Source organism: Branchiostoma floridae, chromosome 10, assembly GCF_000003815.2.
Source record: "Branchiostoma floridae strain S238N-H82 chromosome 10, Bfl_VNyyK, whole genome shotgun sequence".
NCBI classification, from domain to species: domain Eukaryota; kingdom Metazoa; phylum Chordata; class Leptocardii; order Amphioxiformes; family Branchiostomatidae; genus Branchiostoma; species Branchiostoma floridae.
Window position 1 is genome coordinate 8,788,106 of NC_049988.1, and position 14,260 is coordinate 8,802,365.

General features: G+C 40.0%; 2 protein-coding genes across 5 annotated transcripts in view; both read right to left on the bottom strand.

Moving 5' to 3' along the window:
• LOC118424399 (ly6/PLAUR domain-containing protein 6-like) overlaps nucleotides 1-2,227 on the bottom strand; it is a 46,009-nt gene extending 43,782 nt beyond the window's left edge. For 2 of the 4 annotated variants that reach the window (XM_035832951.1, XM_035832947.1), the window contains exon 1: nucleotides 1,101-1,257. The gene's annotated coding sequence lies outside the window, so the exon portion shown is untranslated. Of the gene's footprint in view, nucleotides 1-456; nucleotides 633-1,100; nucleotides 1,258-2,130 lie in introns of those variants that run through there. The other 2 variants (XM_035832945.1, XM_035832949.1) reach the window with 2 other exon arrangements.
• Nucleotides 2,228-3,610: 1,383 nt separating this feature from the next.
• Nucleotides 3,611-14,260, bottom strand: part of LOC118423951 (calpain-7-like) — a gene marked incomplete in the record, with an annotated part of 72,371 nt that continues 61,721 nt past the window's right edge. Inside the window, 15 exon segments of the mRNA XM_035832281.1 lie at nucleotides 3,611-4,650; nucleotides 5,243-5,338; nucleotides 6,544-6,683; nucleotides 7,268-7,330; nucleotides 7,834-7,979; nucleotides 8,588-8,663; nucleotides 8,894-9,029; nucleotides 9,415-9,514; nucleotides 10,022-10,166; nucleotides 10,564-10,646; nucleotides 11,219-11,363; nucleotides 11,679-11,714; nucleotides 11,828-11,938; nucleotides 12,285-12,378; nucleotides 12,843-12,928. Of these exon segments, the coding sequence (XP_035688174.1) occupies nucleotides 4,506-4,650; nucleotides 5,243-5,338; nucleotides 6,544-6,683; nucleotides 7,268-7,330; nucleotides 7,834-7,979; nucleotides 8,588-8,663; nucleotides 8,894-9,029; nucleotides 9,415-9,514; nucleotides 10,022-10,166; nucleotides 10,564-10,646; nucleotides 11,219-11,363; nucleotides 11,679-11,714; nucleotides 11,828-11,938; nucleotides 12,285-12,378; nucleotides 12,843-12,928 (1,602 nt within the window).

Consider the following 14,260-nt stretch of genomic DNA (forward strand, 5'->3'; position numbering starts at 1 on the left):
ATGATCGGTGCGGTCTGAGCCCTTGGGAAGTTCAAAGCTTTCTACCTCCTGATTATCCTCATAAAGCTCGTACCGGACTGCTTGACCGACTGGCGATCTAAAACACAACATTTCAGTAATATGAACCCCTTCAAGCACAAAGCCTTATCGCAGTAAAATCTCACTTAGTAGAATCTCTTTACCGGCCACTGGAAAGGGGATATAAAGTGGAAACGGATGTACTAGTACCAACCAAGCCGCTCGTTTTTGTCTACCCAATGCGACCACGCCGACGCAATTGTTGGTTCAACAAGAGACCGCGCACGAGCGCCCCCTGTCGGAGTTGATGCAATACGATTTGCTTTCGTACAGGCGTTTACGCTTCTTTCAGAGTCGACTGCTCGTCAGCAGTTACCTTTTTGTTTACGTACACTCTCGAATCATCACAAAAACTCCAGGAGACACAGTTGAACTTACCTTCCAAAACAAAGTTGTTTCTTGACAGAAGCGGAGGGTGATAAAAGCTGTACATGTTCTCCTGTGTGTCCTCTATCTGCACACCCCTCCTCCTCCTTCCTGTCCTGTCCCACAGCTTCGAACCCCCAACCCGCCTACTCCATGTTCAGTCCATCTTTTGCTGATTTAGATTGGTTCTATGCACCAAGGTTGAAACCGACATTTACATTGAAATTAAATTGAATAATGCACAGAAGCAACGAAGCACGCATGCATACACGGACACCCACCCACACATGCGAGCGAGCGCTCACACCCACACGCACGCGCCGACACACAAGCATACACGCCTTGACACAAGCATACACACGTACAAGTACACGCGCATTGTCATACAATTACAAGCACTCGTATGCATAGAAATGTACTAACATACACACTTCAATATAGAAGCATGTACTTTTCATACTAAGGCTCTTGACATTCTGACAGTCGAAGACCCAAGCACATATAAGCACACAAACACATACATACATGCATGCATACACATGGACAACACATGTAAATATGCAAGTCCACACACCTACAAGCTTAAGCACGCACGCACATATTCCGGTACATACAAGCAAACACAGAAGTATTCATGTAACGTTATACGCACTTACCGCGATGTTGGGAATCCTGCAGAAGGTCAGAAATGAGTAGCGGACCGTGCTCCGAGCTTCCCGGGTCGGCGTCAGGTGATGAGGTTTTTGAAGATGAAGACTGAGTCATCCATGTAAAACGGTTTCTGCCTTCAATACCAACATCCTGAGATGATAACTGTCAGTGGTCATCCGTCGATTCTTTGACATACACTGAATAACAACAACAACAACAATTGTCAACATGGCAGACAAGTTTCCGTTGCCATGACACCATCTCCTCTGAAATCAAAACCCTTTGGACTGATATGCAAATAAGACGGATATCGAAAAGCATTCCTTCACGACTCTTGCTGTAAAACATAAAACTGCAGTGCCAGCAAAATTGCCCTTATAAGTTGTAATGGTTTGACATTGAGAAAATTCAGCCGTGGGTTGGCTCGAAAACTTAAAACAGACAGAACTGGACAGTGAAACCGAAGCAGCATGCCACTGTTTGCATATCAAAACCTGTCTTTTGAATAAGAACTCCGACTTAAGTACAATAACCAGCAGTTAGAAATGAATTGTCTTCTGAAAAACAATCGAAAATGGTCAACTGAGACGCTAAACATTAGAAGAAAAACAGTTGAAACGTTACTTACTTGTTTTGAAGGAAGCAGAATGAAGTGTCCGACCCGAACCTCCCGTTGAAGGAGACTGGGACAGGGACGTTTCATTTACGTACTATTTCCAACGAATGTGTGGCTACAATAAAACACTTGTTAGAAATTTATGTCGACGTCTCAGCCTGAAATTCTTGTCGTAAACCGCACACTTTCTCCACGCCCTAAGCGTTACGCATTCGTCAATTGTATTTTCGAATTCGCCTCTTGTTTCTTACTTGCCACGCAGTTTCATTTTTTAACCATTCTGGGAAAGAAACACCGAAGACACAAAAGTTGCACGGCGGAAATAACATTTAGCTGACCACAATGTTTTTAAAAACGAAAAAAAAACGCTTCATTTATGTTTAAAAACGACAAGAGAGTATTTCAAGTTTCAAGCTTACCTGCCTGGCGCTGCACTGCACGCTTCCCAAGTTTGCATCTGGAGTAATCCAACAGCTTCATCCAAGCTCCTCGCAAAACTTTGTCCGCCCACACTGTCACTGTTCCAGACGCTTTGTCCAGCCGCCTTTGTGGAAAACATCCTCGAAAATGTGAGCAGATCGTACATCTTTAAGACATTTTGGGAGCCGAACACGTCCACGGACCACGCTACGGGAAGAATGCAGCACCTGGTGAACCTGCTGCATCGTGGCTGGAAGTTTGAATATCACGTGACGTGATTTGGCAAGGAGCTGTCCCTGATGATTCACTAAAGATGATCGAGTCAAATTACTTCAAAACATTCTTACAGGTCATCTTACATATTTACTCTTCATCCGTTCATCCTATCCGGTCAAATCAAAGAACCCGTGTAAGTCTAGATCTGACTCAGGTTGCGAGGTACGTTGATACATGACCTTTGACACACCTAATTTCACTAATTAATGAATTTCCAGCCTGTTTTAAGATTTGTGTTTGAACTCACACGGCTATATCATCCTTACCTCCGCTGCAAACCTTCCGCCATCACAAACGGAGACACCCGTTCGTGTCCCAAGTTATGCAAGTGGGAGCGCCACCCAGTGAAAAGAGATGGTACCACAGCCTAATGATGCTTTGAACAGGAATGAAAGAACGCCATTTTGTAAATGATTAGAACGTAGATGAGCAATACGTATCACATAATTATTCCATAAAAGATTAACTAATGTGAATTACCTGACATGTCTCATGACTATGTTATACCGATGCTGTAAAATAAATTTATGAGTAATGACAAATATATAACGTTACTTTATTTTCCTCAGTTCGAAGAGATAATGTTAGCGAGAAAAGCAAATTATATCTATTTCTGGTGAAACAACAACAAGAAACATCTCATATTTTTTTCATACAATCATTTATCACCATATTCTAAATGTACAAGCCATCAACAGCATAATGTGTGTATATACAGTTGTCTATTACATTCAAAGAGGAAATCTATGATTATATACTTTTTCAGTTGGGAGATAAATTTGATTGTATGTGACAATATCTGCTGACCTTATTGCACCAGAAAACTAATATGAGACACAAAAATCTTACATGCAACTTTCTATGATGCGAATACATTTGGTATCATTTAGATATTTTGTATAAATTGCAGAGGATTGACATTATGACCACAATATTTGCTACACAATTCAATTCGCTATCCCTGCAATAATAACAAGACTCACCTTAATATGATATGAAGAGTTACAAGGTCTATGTAAGAAAATTTGTACCAGTCTTACTACTAGTATGTCCAAACACATGCATGTATTAAACTGCACTGAACTAGATCAAAGTACTATCAAACTAGAGGCAGAACAAAGAAGTATCAAAATTTATCAAAACAATAATATGTCCCCAGCAATCTCATACAAATGTACTACAAACAGAAACAGAAGTCTAGTCTTTCATAATGATAAGAAAAACACCATTATTCTATTTATAGGTTATGTACATGTATATGGATACATTTAAAAGCTCCTGGTTTCTACTACGCTTTTTGCAGAGCTAAGATGAGATCTACATGTAAAGACAAGACAGTCAGATAAGGAGATAAGGCCAGCTATGTCATCAGTTATACATTGATTGTTTATGCTGTAGCATTATACTAGGTCGCACACAATGATAGATTTACCACTGCATACATATTTTTACCACTGCATACATTTTTTTACACTTTAAGACACTTATACATTGAACTTAAGTATGTTAACTTGAGTTTACATGACTGTCAACATTGTTTCACCTTTCTTTTTACACATACTGAAAAAAAAGCAACTAGAAGTCTTGGAGTCAAGTTCATAGAAAAAAATGAGCAAACAGTTTCACATATAAATGTTTACAGATGATTATAAGCTCTTGATTTCCACATACTTCTTTTACGCTTCTAGAATCTAATTGAAGTTATACTCTTCAGCACTGTTGTAGAATGTTATCATCACTAGTCAGAGAAAAGAGCAGCCGTTTTAGCACGTTTCTGTAGTTGAATGTTAAGTTGCAGGCATTGTCATAATGAATTTCTAATAATTCATTTATGTTTACATGTATGACCTTAACTTTTCGAAAGCTAAATTCCCACGATCTTGATCTAACTCTAGTTCACCTTTATCCGTGGGTGACCTTTATCTGTGGTCTTTAAAAACAGCACATTTAGGAGTATTAAGTCTACGGACTTGAAACCACCGTCCGTCGACTTCATATCCCTAGATACGTTTTTCTTACAAACCATGAATATAGGTTATCCTCAGTTAAAGGTGAACCAGCATTACTCCATAACCCCTGCATGTGGGATGATCTGTTGTTATTTGATCTGTGCGACTGTGAAGGGACATGACGAGGACACAGTGAGGAGAAATGGCCCCTCCTGTCCGGCACGAAAGGTACAGGGGATGAGGTTGTAGGTTCCACCCGGGACGTTTTCCAACTCCAACACACAGTAGCCATGTCTGAAAAAAACGTCATTGTGATCTATTAGAAAGTACTGCTTTAGGTTCATTCACTACCTTTCACCAAGGAGTATGTGCTTTAAGAACAAGGTTGAAATCAGCACCAAGGACAGGGAAAGCACAGTTTACAACATGGCAGAAAATTAGCACCAAGGACAGTATCAACAAGGTAAAAATCAGTATTAAAGACATACGACAAAGAGATTGTTGTGATTATTAAAGAAATACATCTTTATACCTTTGTCAAATGGATACAGTATGTTCAATACCTACACCTGGAAGTTTATGTTATAACAACATAGTTGGAGTTCAGCACCAAGGACATGACTGGTAAAGATTTTAGTGGTCTCTTCTGCAGTATGTCTTTGTCATAAAGATATTGTATTATTCAATACCAAAACGGTTGTTTTCACTAACATAACTGAAAATCAGCACCATGGACAGCTACATAATACCTGACAAGCATAAAACCAGGGTGTAATAAACATAATACAAGCTGGATAATCATAGACATGTCTTCATTGGATTAATACAAGTTCCGTCATGATTCTAAGGATCGCAGGTGTGTAGGCTCTGTAGAAGAGTTTCTCACCTGAAGTCCCCTGAAGCAGCTTTCTGGAAGGCACCTGGCGAGTCTGCATCTCCAGTCAGTGTGACTGTCTTCACATCAAACCCTACGCTGTACTGCCTGGAAATACAGGACAAACTTCACATCAAACCCTACACTGTACTGCCTGGAAATACAGGACAAACTTCACATCAAACCCTACACTGTACTGCCTGGAAATATAGGACAAACTTCACATCAAACCCTACACTGTACTGCCTGGAAATACAGGACAAACTTCACATCAAACCCTACACTGTACTGCCTGGAAATACAGGACAAACTTCACATCAAACCCTACACTGTACTGCCTGGAAATACAGGACAAACTTCACATCAAACCCTACATTGTACTGCCTGGAAATACAGGACAAACTTCACATCAAACCCTACACTGTACTGCCTGGAAATACAGGACAAACTTCACATCAAACCCTACACTGTACTGCCTGGAAATATAGGACAAACTTCACATCAAACCTTACACTGTACTGCCTGGAAATACAGGACAAACTTCACATCAAACCCTACACTGTACTGCCTGGAAATACAGGACAAACTTCACATCAAACCCTACATTGTACTGCCTGGAAATACAGGACAAACTTCACATCAAACCCTACACTGTACTGCCTGGAAATACAGGACAAACTTCACATCAAACCCTACACTGGACTGCCTGGAAATATAGGACAAACTTCACATCAAACCCTACACTGTACTGCCTGGAAATACAGGACAGACTTCACATCAAACCCTACATTGTACTGCCTGGAAATACATAAAAAAATTCAACTCAAATACACTGATGTATATTATACATACATCCTCATAATGGTCACTTACCAACAAACTGACATTGAACACACAAACTTTGTAGGGGTAAGTTGTCATGTAAATTTCATGCAGGTATTCAACCTATCCCTTTTTCTACTGACTAATTGATGAGAAACACTATATGTATGGAACTCTGACAATATTTGGGGAAATACGTTTAGGCTGTTCCGTCAGCAAAGGAAATGACTTCTGATGTTTTGCAATACCCACTCTCAATTACTGTAGCCAATTGTTGGAGTAACAACATCAGCAGTCTAAGGACAGCAAACATGTTACCAACCGTGAGGATTGTAGAAAAATATAATTTGCTGGTGTCCCTAATACATACCCTTCATGATCAGAAATGCATTGATTTCAGCTTTCTCCCAGCAACCAAAGTAAATTTGGTGCCAAATGGCAGGGAGCGGGTTGATTATACAATAATGCATCAACTAAAAGACAACCCTTACTTGGGTCCTTTCAGCTCCAGTAGAACATGGTTGTTGTTGGCACTGTTCTGTAGTGTAAACTGGAAGACTGGGTTGTTGGGGTAGGTGGCTGGGTTGTTACCACAGCCTCCTGCACTGGACCCCTTCCACTGTCCACTCACCTAAACACAACAACAAAACAAAACAAGTAAGACATCCCAGTTTGTATGTATCTGTGTCTGTATCTGAATCTATACAGCCGGTATAACCGCCCTTCGGCCTAACACACCAGCTTCGCAGGCACGCAGCACGACAGCAGCTGGTTATATTACACTGAATGACTGGTCACACCTAAACTTTGCACATCTATCTGCAAGCATTTTAGTAGACTGCCATTTGGGCAGGTGGCTGGGTTGTAACCATAACCTCCTGCACTGAATGCCTTCTACTTTCCATCATCCAATACAACTACAATAATCCCTATGACAATGGATTGTTAAACAAATTTTTGTGCTAGATATGGTCTAAAGCCTTCTTGCCATGGTCTCATCTATGCAGGGAAAATTGCATCACATCATATAATCATGCTTGACTACTATAATTGTACTAATAGTAGTCTTCTGTACCTGTATAGCAGGTATAACTGCCCTTCTACGTACCACACCAGACTTTATAGTCCACATCAGACTGATGCCACAGCTGGATACACTGAACCTAATGTGACGTCATTGATGATGATGAACAAACAACAAAAAGAAGAACTTACAGTTTTCTCGAGTTTGTATGGCTCTGGCACTTTGGTGAGGTTGAATTCACAAGTGGAGTATATCTGGAAAGAAAACAGTTATCTGTAAATAGAAATACAGCTAGAACATGAAAAGATGGGTGAAAATAGCACAGATGACGTTGATCACACTACACTACATTGTAACTCAACATCATCATAATCATCATCATCAAGTGTACTAGCACCCCCTGTAGTGGTCTGGGTGGGCCAATGACTATAAAAAAGGAAATGGGCATTGACAGATGTGGCAAGGATTGTAACAGTTGAAGGATATGAAAACACTGATTACATAATGAAATATCTTCACCACATAATGTTAATTTTTACCTCTATTTGTTTGGTAACCTACGTTTGTTGTTTTTAGAATCAGGGTATTTAGGGATATCAAGTCGATGGACAATGGTTTCAAATTTCAGTGTTTTCAAAATATTTTATCTGTCGACTTGATATCCCCTAATGCGCTGTCACCAACAAAATGGATATAGGTTACCCGACAGATAAAAGTGAACTGGCGTTACATGTACAATCATGTAGAAGAAGCTTACCCTCAGTGTGTAGTAGATATTATTGCTCTTCTCATATTGTGAAATGACCAGTGTGTACAGGGAGATGCCAGGATCCTTGACTGAGATTTTGCATAGATAATGTGGACTGTTGATTCTCACTCCATCAATGTAAGGCCTGGGGTCATCTGGGAGAAACAATAAAGGTTTATGGTCAGTTACATAATATAAACAAATGTTTGACAAAATGTGATCATCATTTTAATGATATAAGCTCAGCCTGATAGGTTCTGCCTCCCTTTGGATTCATATATCTGCCAGACCTGTAGTGTCCATACCCCTGTAATGTCCATAGTCCCTCTAAAAGTCTAATGCCTGTACAGTACACATATGTAGCATCTGTTTTGGTGTAGTGTCTGCGCCCGTCGTGTCTGTACCCACTACTGTCCCAATAGTGTCCATGTACGTAGTGCCTATTCCACCTGTAGTGTCAGTAGACCCTGTAGTGTCTGTACCCCCTGTATTTTCTGTATCCCGGCAGTGTGTGTACCCCTTTTAGTTTCTTTACTCCTATACTGTCGCAAGCCCCTGCAGTTGCTAGCTCCTGTAGTGTCTGTATGTCCTTGTAGTGGCTTTTTCCCCAGTAGTGTCAGTTCCCCCTGTATCGTCCGCAGGTGTTTGTTCTGACAGTAGTTTCTGTACCCACTTTAGTGTCGGTATCCCCCTGTAGTGTCCGTACCCCCCTCAGTGTCAATATGTGTAATATAAGTCAGTGTCATTGCAAGAATGAACGTACTTGGATAGAAAACTTTCCTTCCTCCAGTCTTGTACACCAGGTTAGTGATGTATTCCTTGTTCACAGCAAAGTCATCCTGAAAAATTATCATAGGTAACTGAGTAAGTGTAACTGTTGCAGCTATCCTTCCTGAAAAATACTAGTAATACTGTTGACATGTATTGTAAGTCAATGATTTAAAAAAATAATCAAAACACACCCTAATTGTAGCCTTGAATGGGGGTACAGTTAATCATAACTAGACTTTGCAATAATTGGCCTATGACACTGCACTAAAGGGTTAAAGTGCTGATGGTGTTCCATTACCTTGTCCGTGATGTGCCTGGTCAGTAAGACCCACACTGCTGCTCCACCCTTGGGTCCTTTAACCTCCAGTCTGTACTGGGGATTATCTCCCAGGGAGTACAGGTCCTTCTTAGGGCCTTCTTTGGCCAACCAAACACTGAAAGAGATATAATAGTTAAATGTAGAAAGATTCATTAAGTGACTAAAGTACCTAAAACACCCTCCAGATTAATTTTGGACTTCCAGATTAATTCCAGACAAACCTTAATCATTTGAAAATCGATTAACCAAATGAATTAAAATTTGAAAGTTTGGTATATTGAAAGGTAATTAATATGTAGATTGCAATTAGATGTCTCCAGGAACAAGGCCAATTCTGGCAGAATTCTGGAGAATTTTCTGGCTCAAATTCCCAGAATTCTGGCTTATGCCAGAATTCCCCAGGTTCCCAGAATTCTCCACTGTCTGTAGTTGTTATAGTATAGTGTCACATTTGTAGCTTGAAGAAAACAATGTTTAAGATGTCTGAAGGTTTTACTCACTCGTGCATGCATGTGGTGAACCTGAACATCTCAGGGTTCCAGTTGATGTAGATGACATCAAAGAAGTGACACAGGGAGTCATAGTCAATCCAGAACACTCCTACAACATAATATGCAGATACAGGTGAAAAACATACAAAAGACATAGGATACAATACAATGTAAGTTTTCTTGTAACAATTATACTTTATATGAATGAATCATACATAAAGTTAGAACTTAAATCATTACTAATAATTATAAATAATAGTCATTCAGGACAATTTGGCACCATTCCTAGGATGGTTTACATGTACTGGAAATAGACATTTCACACCAAGACTAACATTTACTCTAACAGTCTAACTTCAACCTTGACTCAACACAAAGTTCCTAATTGTAACCCTAACCTGAACGATAGCCACAACCATGACAGGAGTTGTCATACATGTAGATCTAGTACTAGGCTATCCTGATTCCTAGAGGCTAAACTGTCCAGGTGACGAAATGTTCTGATACCATTTATGTTATAAAAACAGTCCAGACAGTGTTTCAATTGACAAAAGTTCTTGAGACATTAATGATGTTCTGAACATGCTATAGAAACAAACATGATGTTAGGTGAGACCATTGTCATAAGACTGTGCAGTCCTGACATCGTAGTTGAAGGCCTTCTGTAGCTCAGGTGTCCACCTCTCGCTGTCCTGCTCTGAGAAACGCCCCTTCCACCTCAGGTGGCTCCAAGGGTTCTTCAGCTGGATCATCTTAAGACCCTGATCAAAATACAAAGAAATTTAAATTACTTGAAGTATACATCATTAACCTTTAATATGTTTACTCAACTGGTGAGCGTCATAGCCCTGCCAAGTCACCCACAATAAAATTTTGGACATTCTGCTCTTACAGCATACAGCAAACTGCTTTAAAATTTAGATTGTAAGATGCAAATGAAAACCACATGGGACAAGAAAGTGCTCAACCAGTTTCTTTCTTTCAAATACTTTGTACATACTTGCATACAATTCTATTGCTGATCCCTACCTACTAGCACTTGCTCTATATAATTACTATTTTCAACAAATTCTTAATATGCTTAATGAATTCATAGATTTGGCATTAACAATATGCTGACATTCGGTAGAAATATTTGTCTTATGACATGACCCTGACCTTGTGTTCCCTGATGTCCAATAGTGCGTAGGCATGTGTACACACCAGTCCTGTCCTGTCCTCATCTGCCTTACTGATCTCACCTGGAACATACAGTACACAAGCTCTGAACAGATATGTTTATAACATGTGCAAGTAACCATCTCAATATAAAGACCTCCTGGCCAATGCGACCACTTTTGGTGGTCCATTAGATAATCTTTCCCATTGACACGAGCATCTATAATAACCTGTCCTGAAAGAGCAGATCTTATTGGTTTCTTAGTGGTCCTCTTGGACAGGTTTGATATGTGCACTTAATAATTGTTTAGTGAAGTGTCATCCTAGCTAGTTAACTGGCTGGGGCTTCCATCCTACCCATTTTATGGCTGTCCCCAAGGTATCTCTTTCTAGAGGTGCACTCTTTCTTTTATGGCCATGCATAAGGCAAATAGAAAAAAATGTAATACGAGAGAAATGTGCAAACTTTACAGGCGGCAAAATAAGCCAAAAAGGTACAGTTACATTGCCCATTGTATGCACACATAACCCATTGAATAGTGGTTTTAGTCCTTCTTGTCTCACCTACAGATACTGGTATAAACAAGAAGATGAAGGTGCTCGGAAGGGCTGAAAAACTCTTTAATACATGATACCGTGCGACTGTTAGTGTTACCTGTTGCCACAGTGATGAGACACTCCCCCTTGTGGAAGCGTGACCTCATCATGTTGAAGACTCCGTTCTTGTTGAAGTCCTCGGAGCCTTGCCTGATGGGAACCCTCTCCGGAATCCAGCCTGTCAGTGCATGGAGGTCAATGTTCTGGAGAGGAACAGAAAGATGATATATATGTCATAGAGTTACGTAAAAGATTTGTAAAGGCTCTATGACCACTACAGATTTCATAATATAATGTACTACATGTATGATGATCAATTATATATTCTAGAGACAGACAAAACATGGATCTTTAAAGAACAATTAATCTCTAATTGTTTGGGGTTTTAAAGCATTTCAATGAATCAAAATTTTGTGCATCATCACCTTCAATGAAGGATTGACTAAAATCATCAAAAGAATTCGTAATAAGGTGAATAAAAAATTCAACTTCTTGAAAGTTTATTGTGATTGACTTACCGAATTTGAGCCTGGAAAGTCATAGCCACCCATAACCTGAAGACAACAACAAAACATGATAAATCATCCACCAATGAAAAGAACTGGATGTACTGGTAACATTACAGAATAACACAATTTAAGAGACACATAATTGATATTGAACCTACCTTCATGTAGGCCTTCTCCAGGAGCGAGACCCAGAGTTCGTTCCTGTTGTTGGAGAAGGAACACAGCAGTTCTCCATACTGGTCCATGGGCAGGAAGTCGTCTATTATCACCTGGAAAAACATATCTTTCCGGTCACTTATGCTGGCAATGGCTAATTTAATCTAAAAGCTGGCTTTGCTTTGCAAAGTGAATCATTCATGTTTTAGTCAATGACATGCTATTTTTGTCAAATTGCAAACTTTAACTATAATTAAGCTAAAACCTTTCGGAAATCTTATTCTACAAAATACCCCATACAACATTTGGTAAAAGGCGACTCCAGGTTTTTTTAATGTTGCCTAGTCTTGTCTAACACATGTCAACTTCATGGTCTTTCTTTTGGTGTCTTAACAGCACTGTACACAAGGTAATAATACCACCTACTGAGACATGACAGAACTGCAGGAGGTGACTTACTTTTCTGTGCACCCCATTGATGTTGAGTTTGACCATGTACTTCCCACAAGGATTGTACTGTGGCTCTCCTCGCTTGTTCTGTGGGTAGATGATGCTGAAAGTATGGTCCAAAAATGTTAAATGATATTCAAAGTGCTGATAAGTACCAGATTAACAAATATAATACAATGTTGGTGCGAATAAGAAATCCTTCATGAATCCTTCCCTTTATGACTGGTGCAATGGCCAAGTGGGTAGAGTGTTCGCCTTGCAGTTGGTAGGTCGTAAGTGTGACACCCAATCGAGTCATACCAAGGACTTAAAAAATCGTACATGCTGGTTTCTCTGCTTGGCACTCAGCATTTGGGAAAATGATATGGTAGGTATAACACAAACACCACTACATTTTAGTGGACTAGCCCCCTGTTGTAGTGATTGCACAACAAGCACTGTGTGGCCCAGGGATGCAAAAATGCACCGCCCAATGCACCATTTGGTGGGGAAAGACTTCAACATCATGATTAAATGTTTTGGTATAATGACAATCTGATAACTACTTTGCAGAGGACTATGACAAACCTTGTGATAAGTTTCTTCTTAAATCTTCTCTCGTATGCAGCACTGATACCCAACGATGCAACAAAGGAACAGTCAGAAACAACCGTCTGGGGAAAACAAAGAAACACATTCAAGTTAAGCTATCTGGGCTGATATGTATTGTTAGAGGGTTGTGCAAGAATGAGCAAAGTTCATGGGTAGGATCACAAAATATAACTTGACAACATAGAAAAAACAGAGGAATAAAACCTATTGCCACACAACATCAACAAAGTCTGTGCCTTGCCTATATATAACTGTTATTTCACAAAACCCTAAACAATCTTTCTGTACTAATGTTTATACTGACAGACATCTATCTGCTGGGATAAATATGACTTGCACAGCACATTCTACATAAACGTCCACAAGTAATTGAGAAAATCACATTGACGGAACCTCTTCAAATCAAGATGTCAGCAGGGTATGGACTGAGCGAGTGACATTAGTTCCACTACATTGAATGCGGGGTTTGAGTCCATTAAGCCAAAAGTGAAGTGCTTCTTACTTAGCTGCCATTGCAGAACCACCCTGGTGTGCACGGTTATCTGATTGCTACCGATTTACTGATCGTCAGCATTGTACAAACGATTGTCAGCATAATAGCAATCTGGAAACTGGGAGTAATTGAAGAAACAAGGAGGGTTCTTCAATAGCTTGCTGTGAGTTTCAGACTAAAAGCTCATTTTTGTCACTTACAACACTGTTTCCTCATAATAATGCAGTTACATTACTGACTGTTATGTTTTATTCATTTATTTTGCTCCAGGCATATGGTGCATATCAACACATAAAAAAATGAACACAATGCTTTGTACAAGATAAGCTGTGAAAGTCAGACTTGTTATCTGAAAGAAAAGTTATACATGTACTTTCTGACAGAAATGTCTGCAGTCAGGTACATACTCAGACATGATTGTTACTAGGTTGGGTTTGATTTGGTTTGGTTTGGATCTCTGTTATTCTTCCTGGAGCCTGGGTGAAAGATGTAAAGCACTGTATGGCTGATATGAGATGGAGGGTCGCCAGGCCTCCATTTGGGTGATCTGATCATGAAGTGAAACAATAACTCCAGGCAGAAGGATTTACACCATTGCATACCAGGGCATGCCCCTTAATTTTTCCAAAGGTGCACACATGTGGTGGGTTCTTTCATGTATGTGAGGTGTGGCTCTCCTCAAACGTGGGACCTCCATTTAACGTCCTATCTGAGGGAGTCCCTAAACAAAACTCATTTTCACCTGAGTGAAGTGGGGAAAGTCGTGTGAAGTGTCTTTTCCAAGGGTACAAGATCGTTGACATGGCAGGAATCAAACCCGGAACCTGTAGTTCCTGAGCTGATTATGCTTGCTACCTCACACTTGCTACCTCACAGGCGCTCCGTCCGCATAAACTGTTTC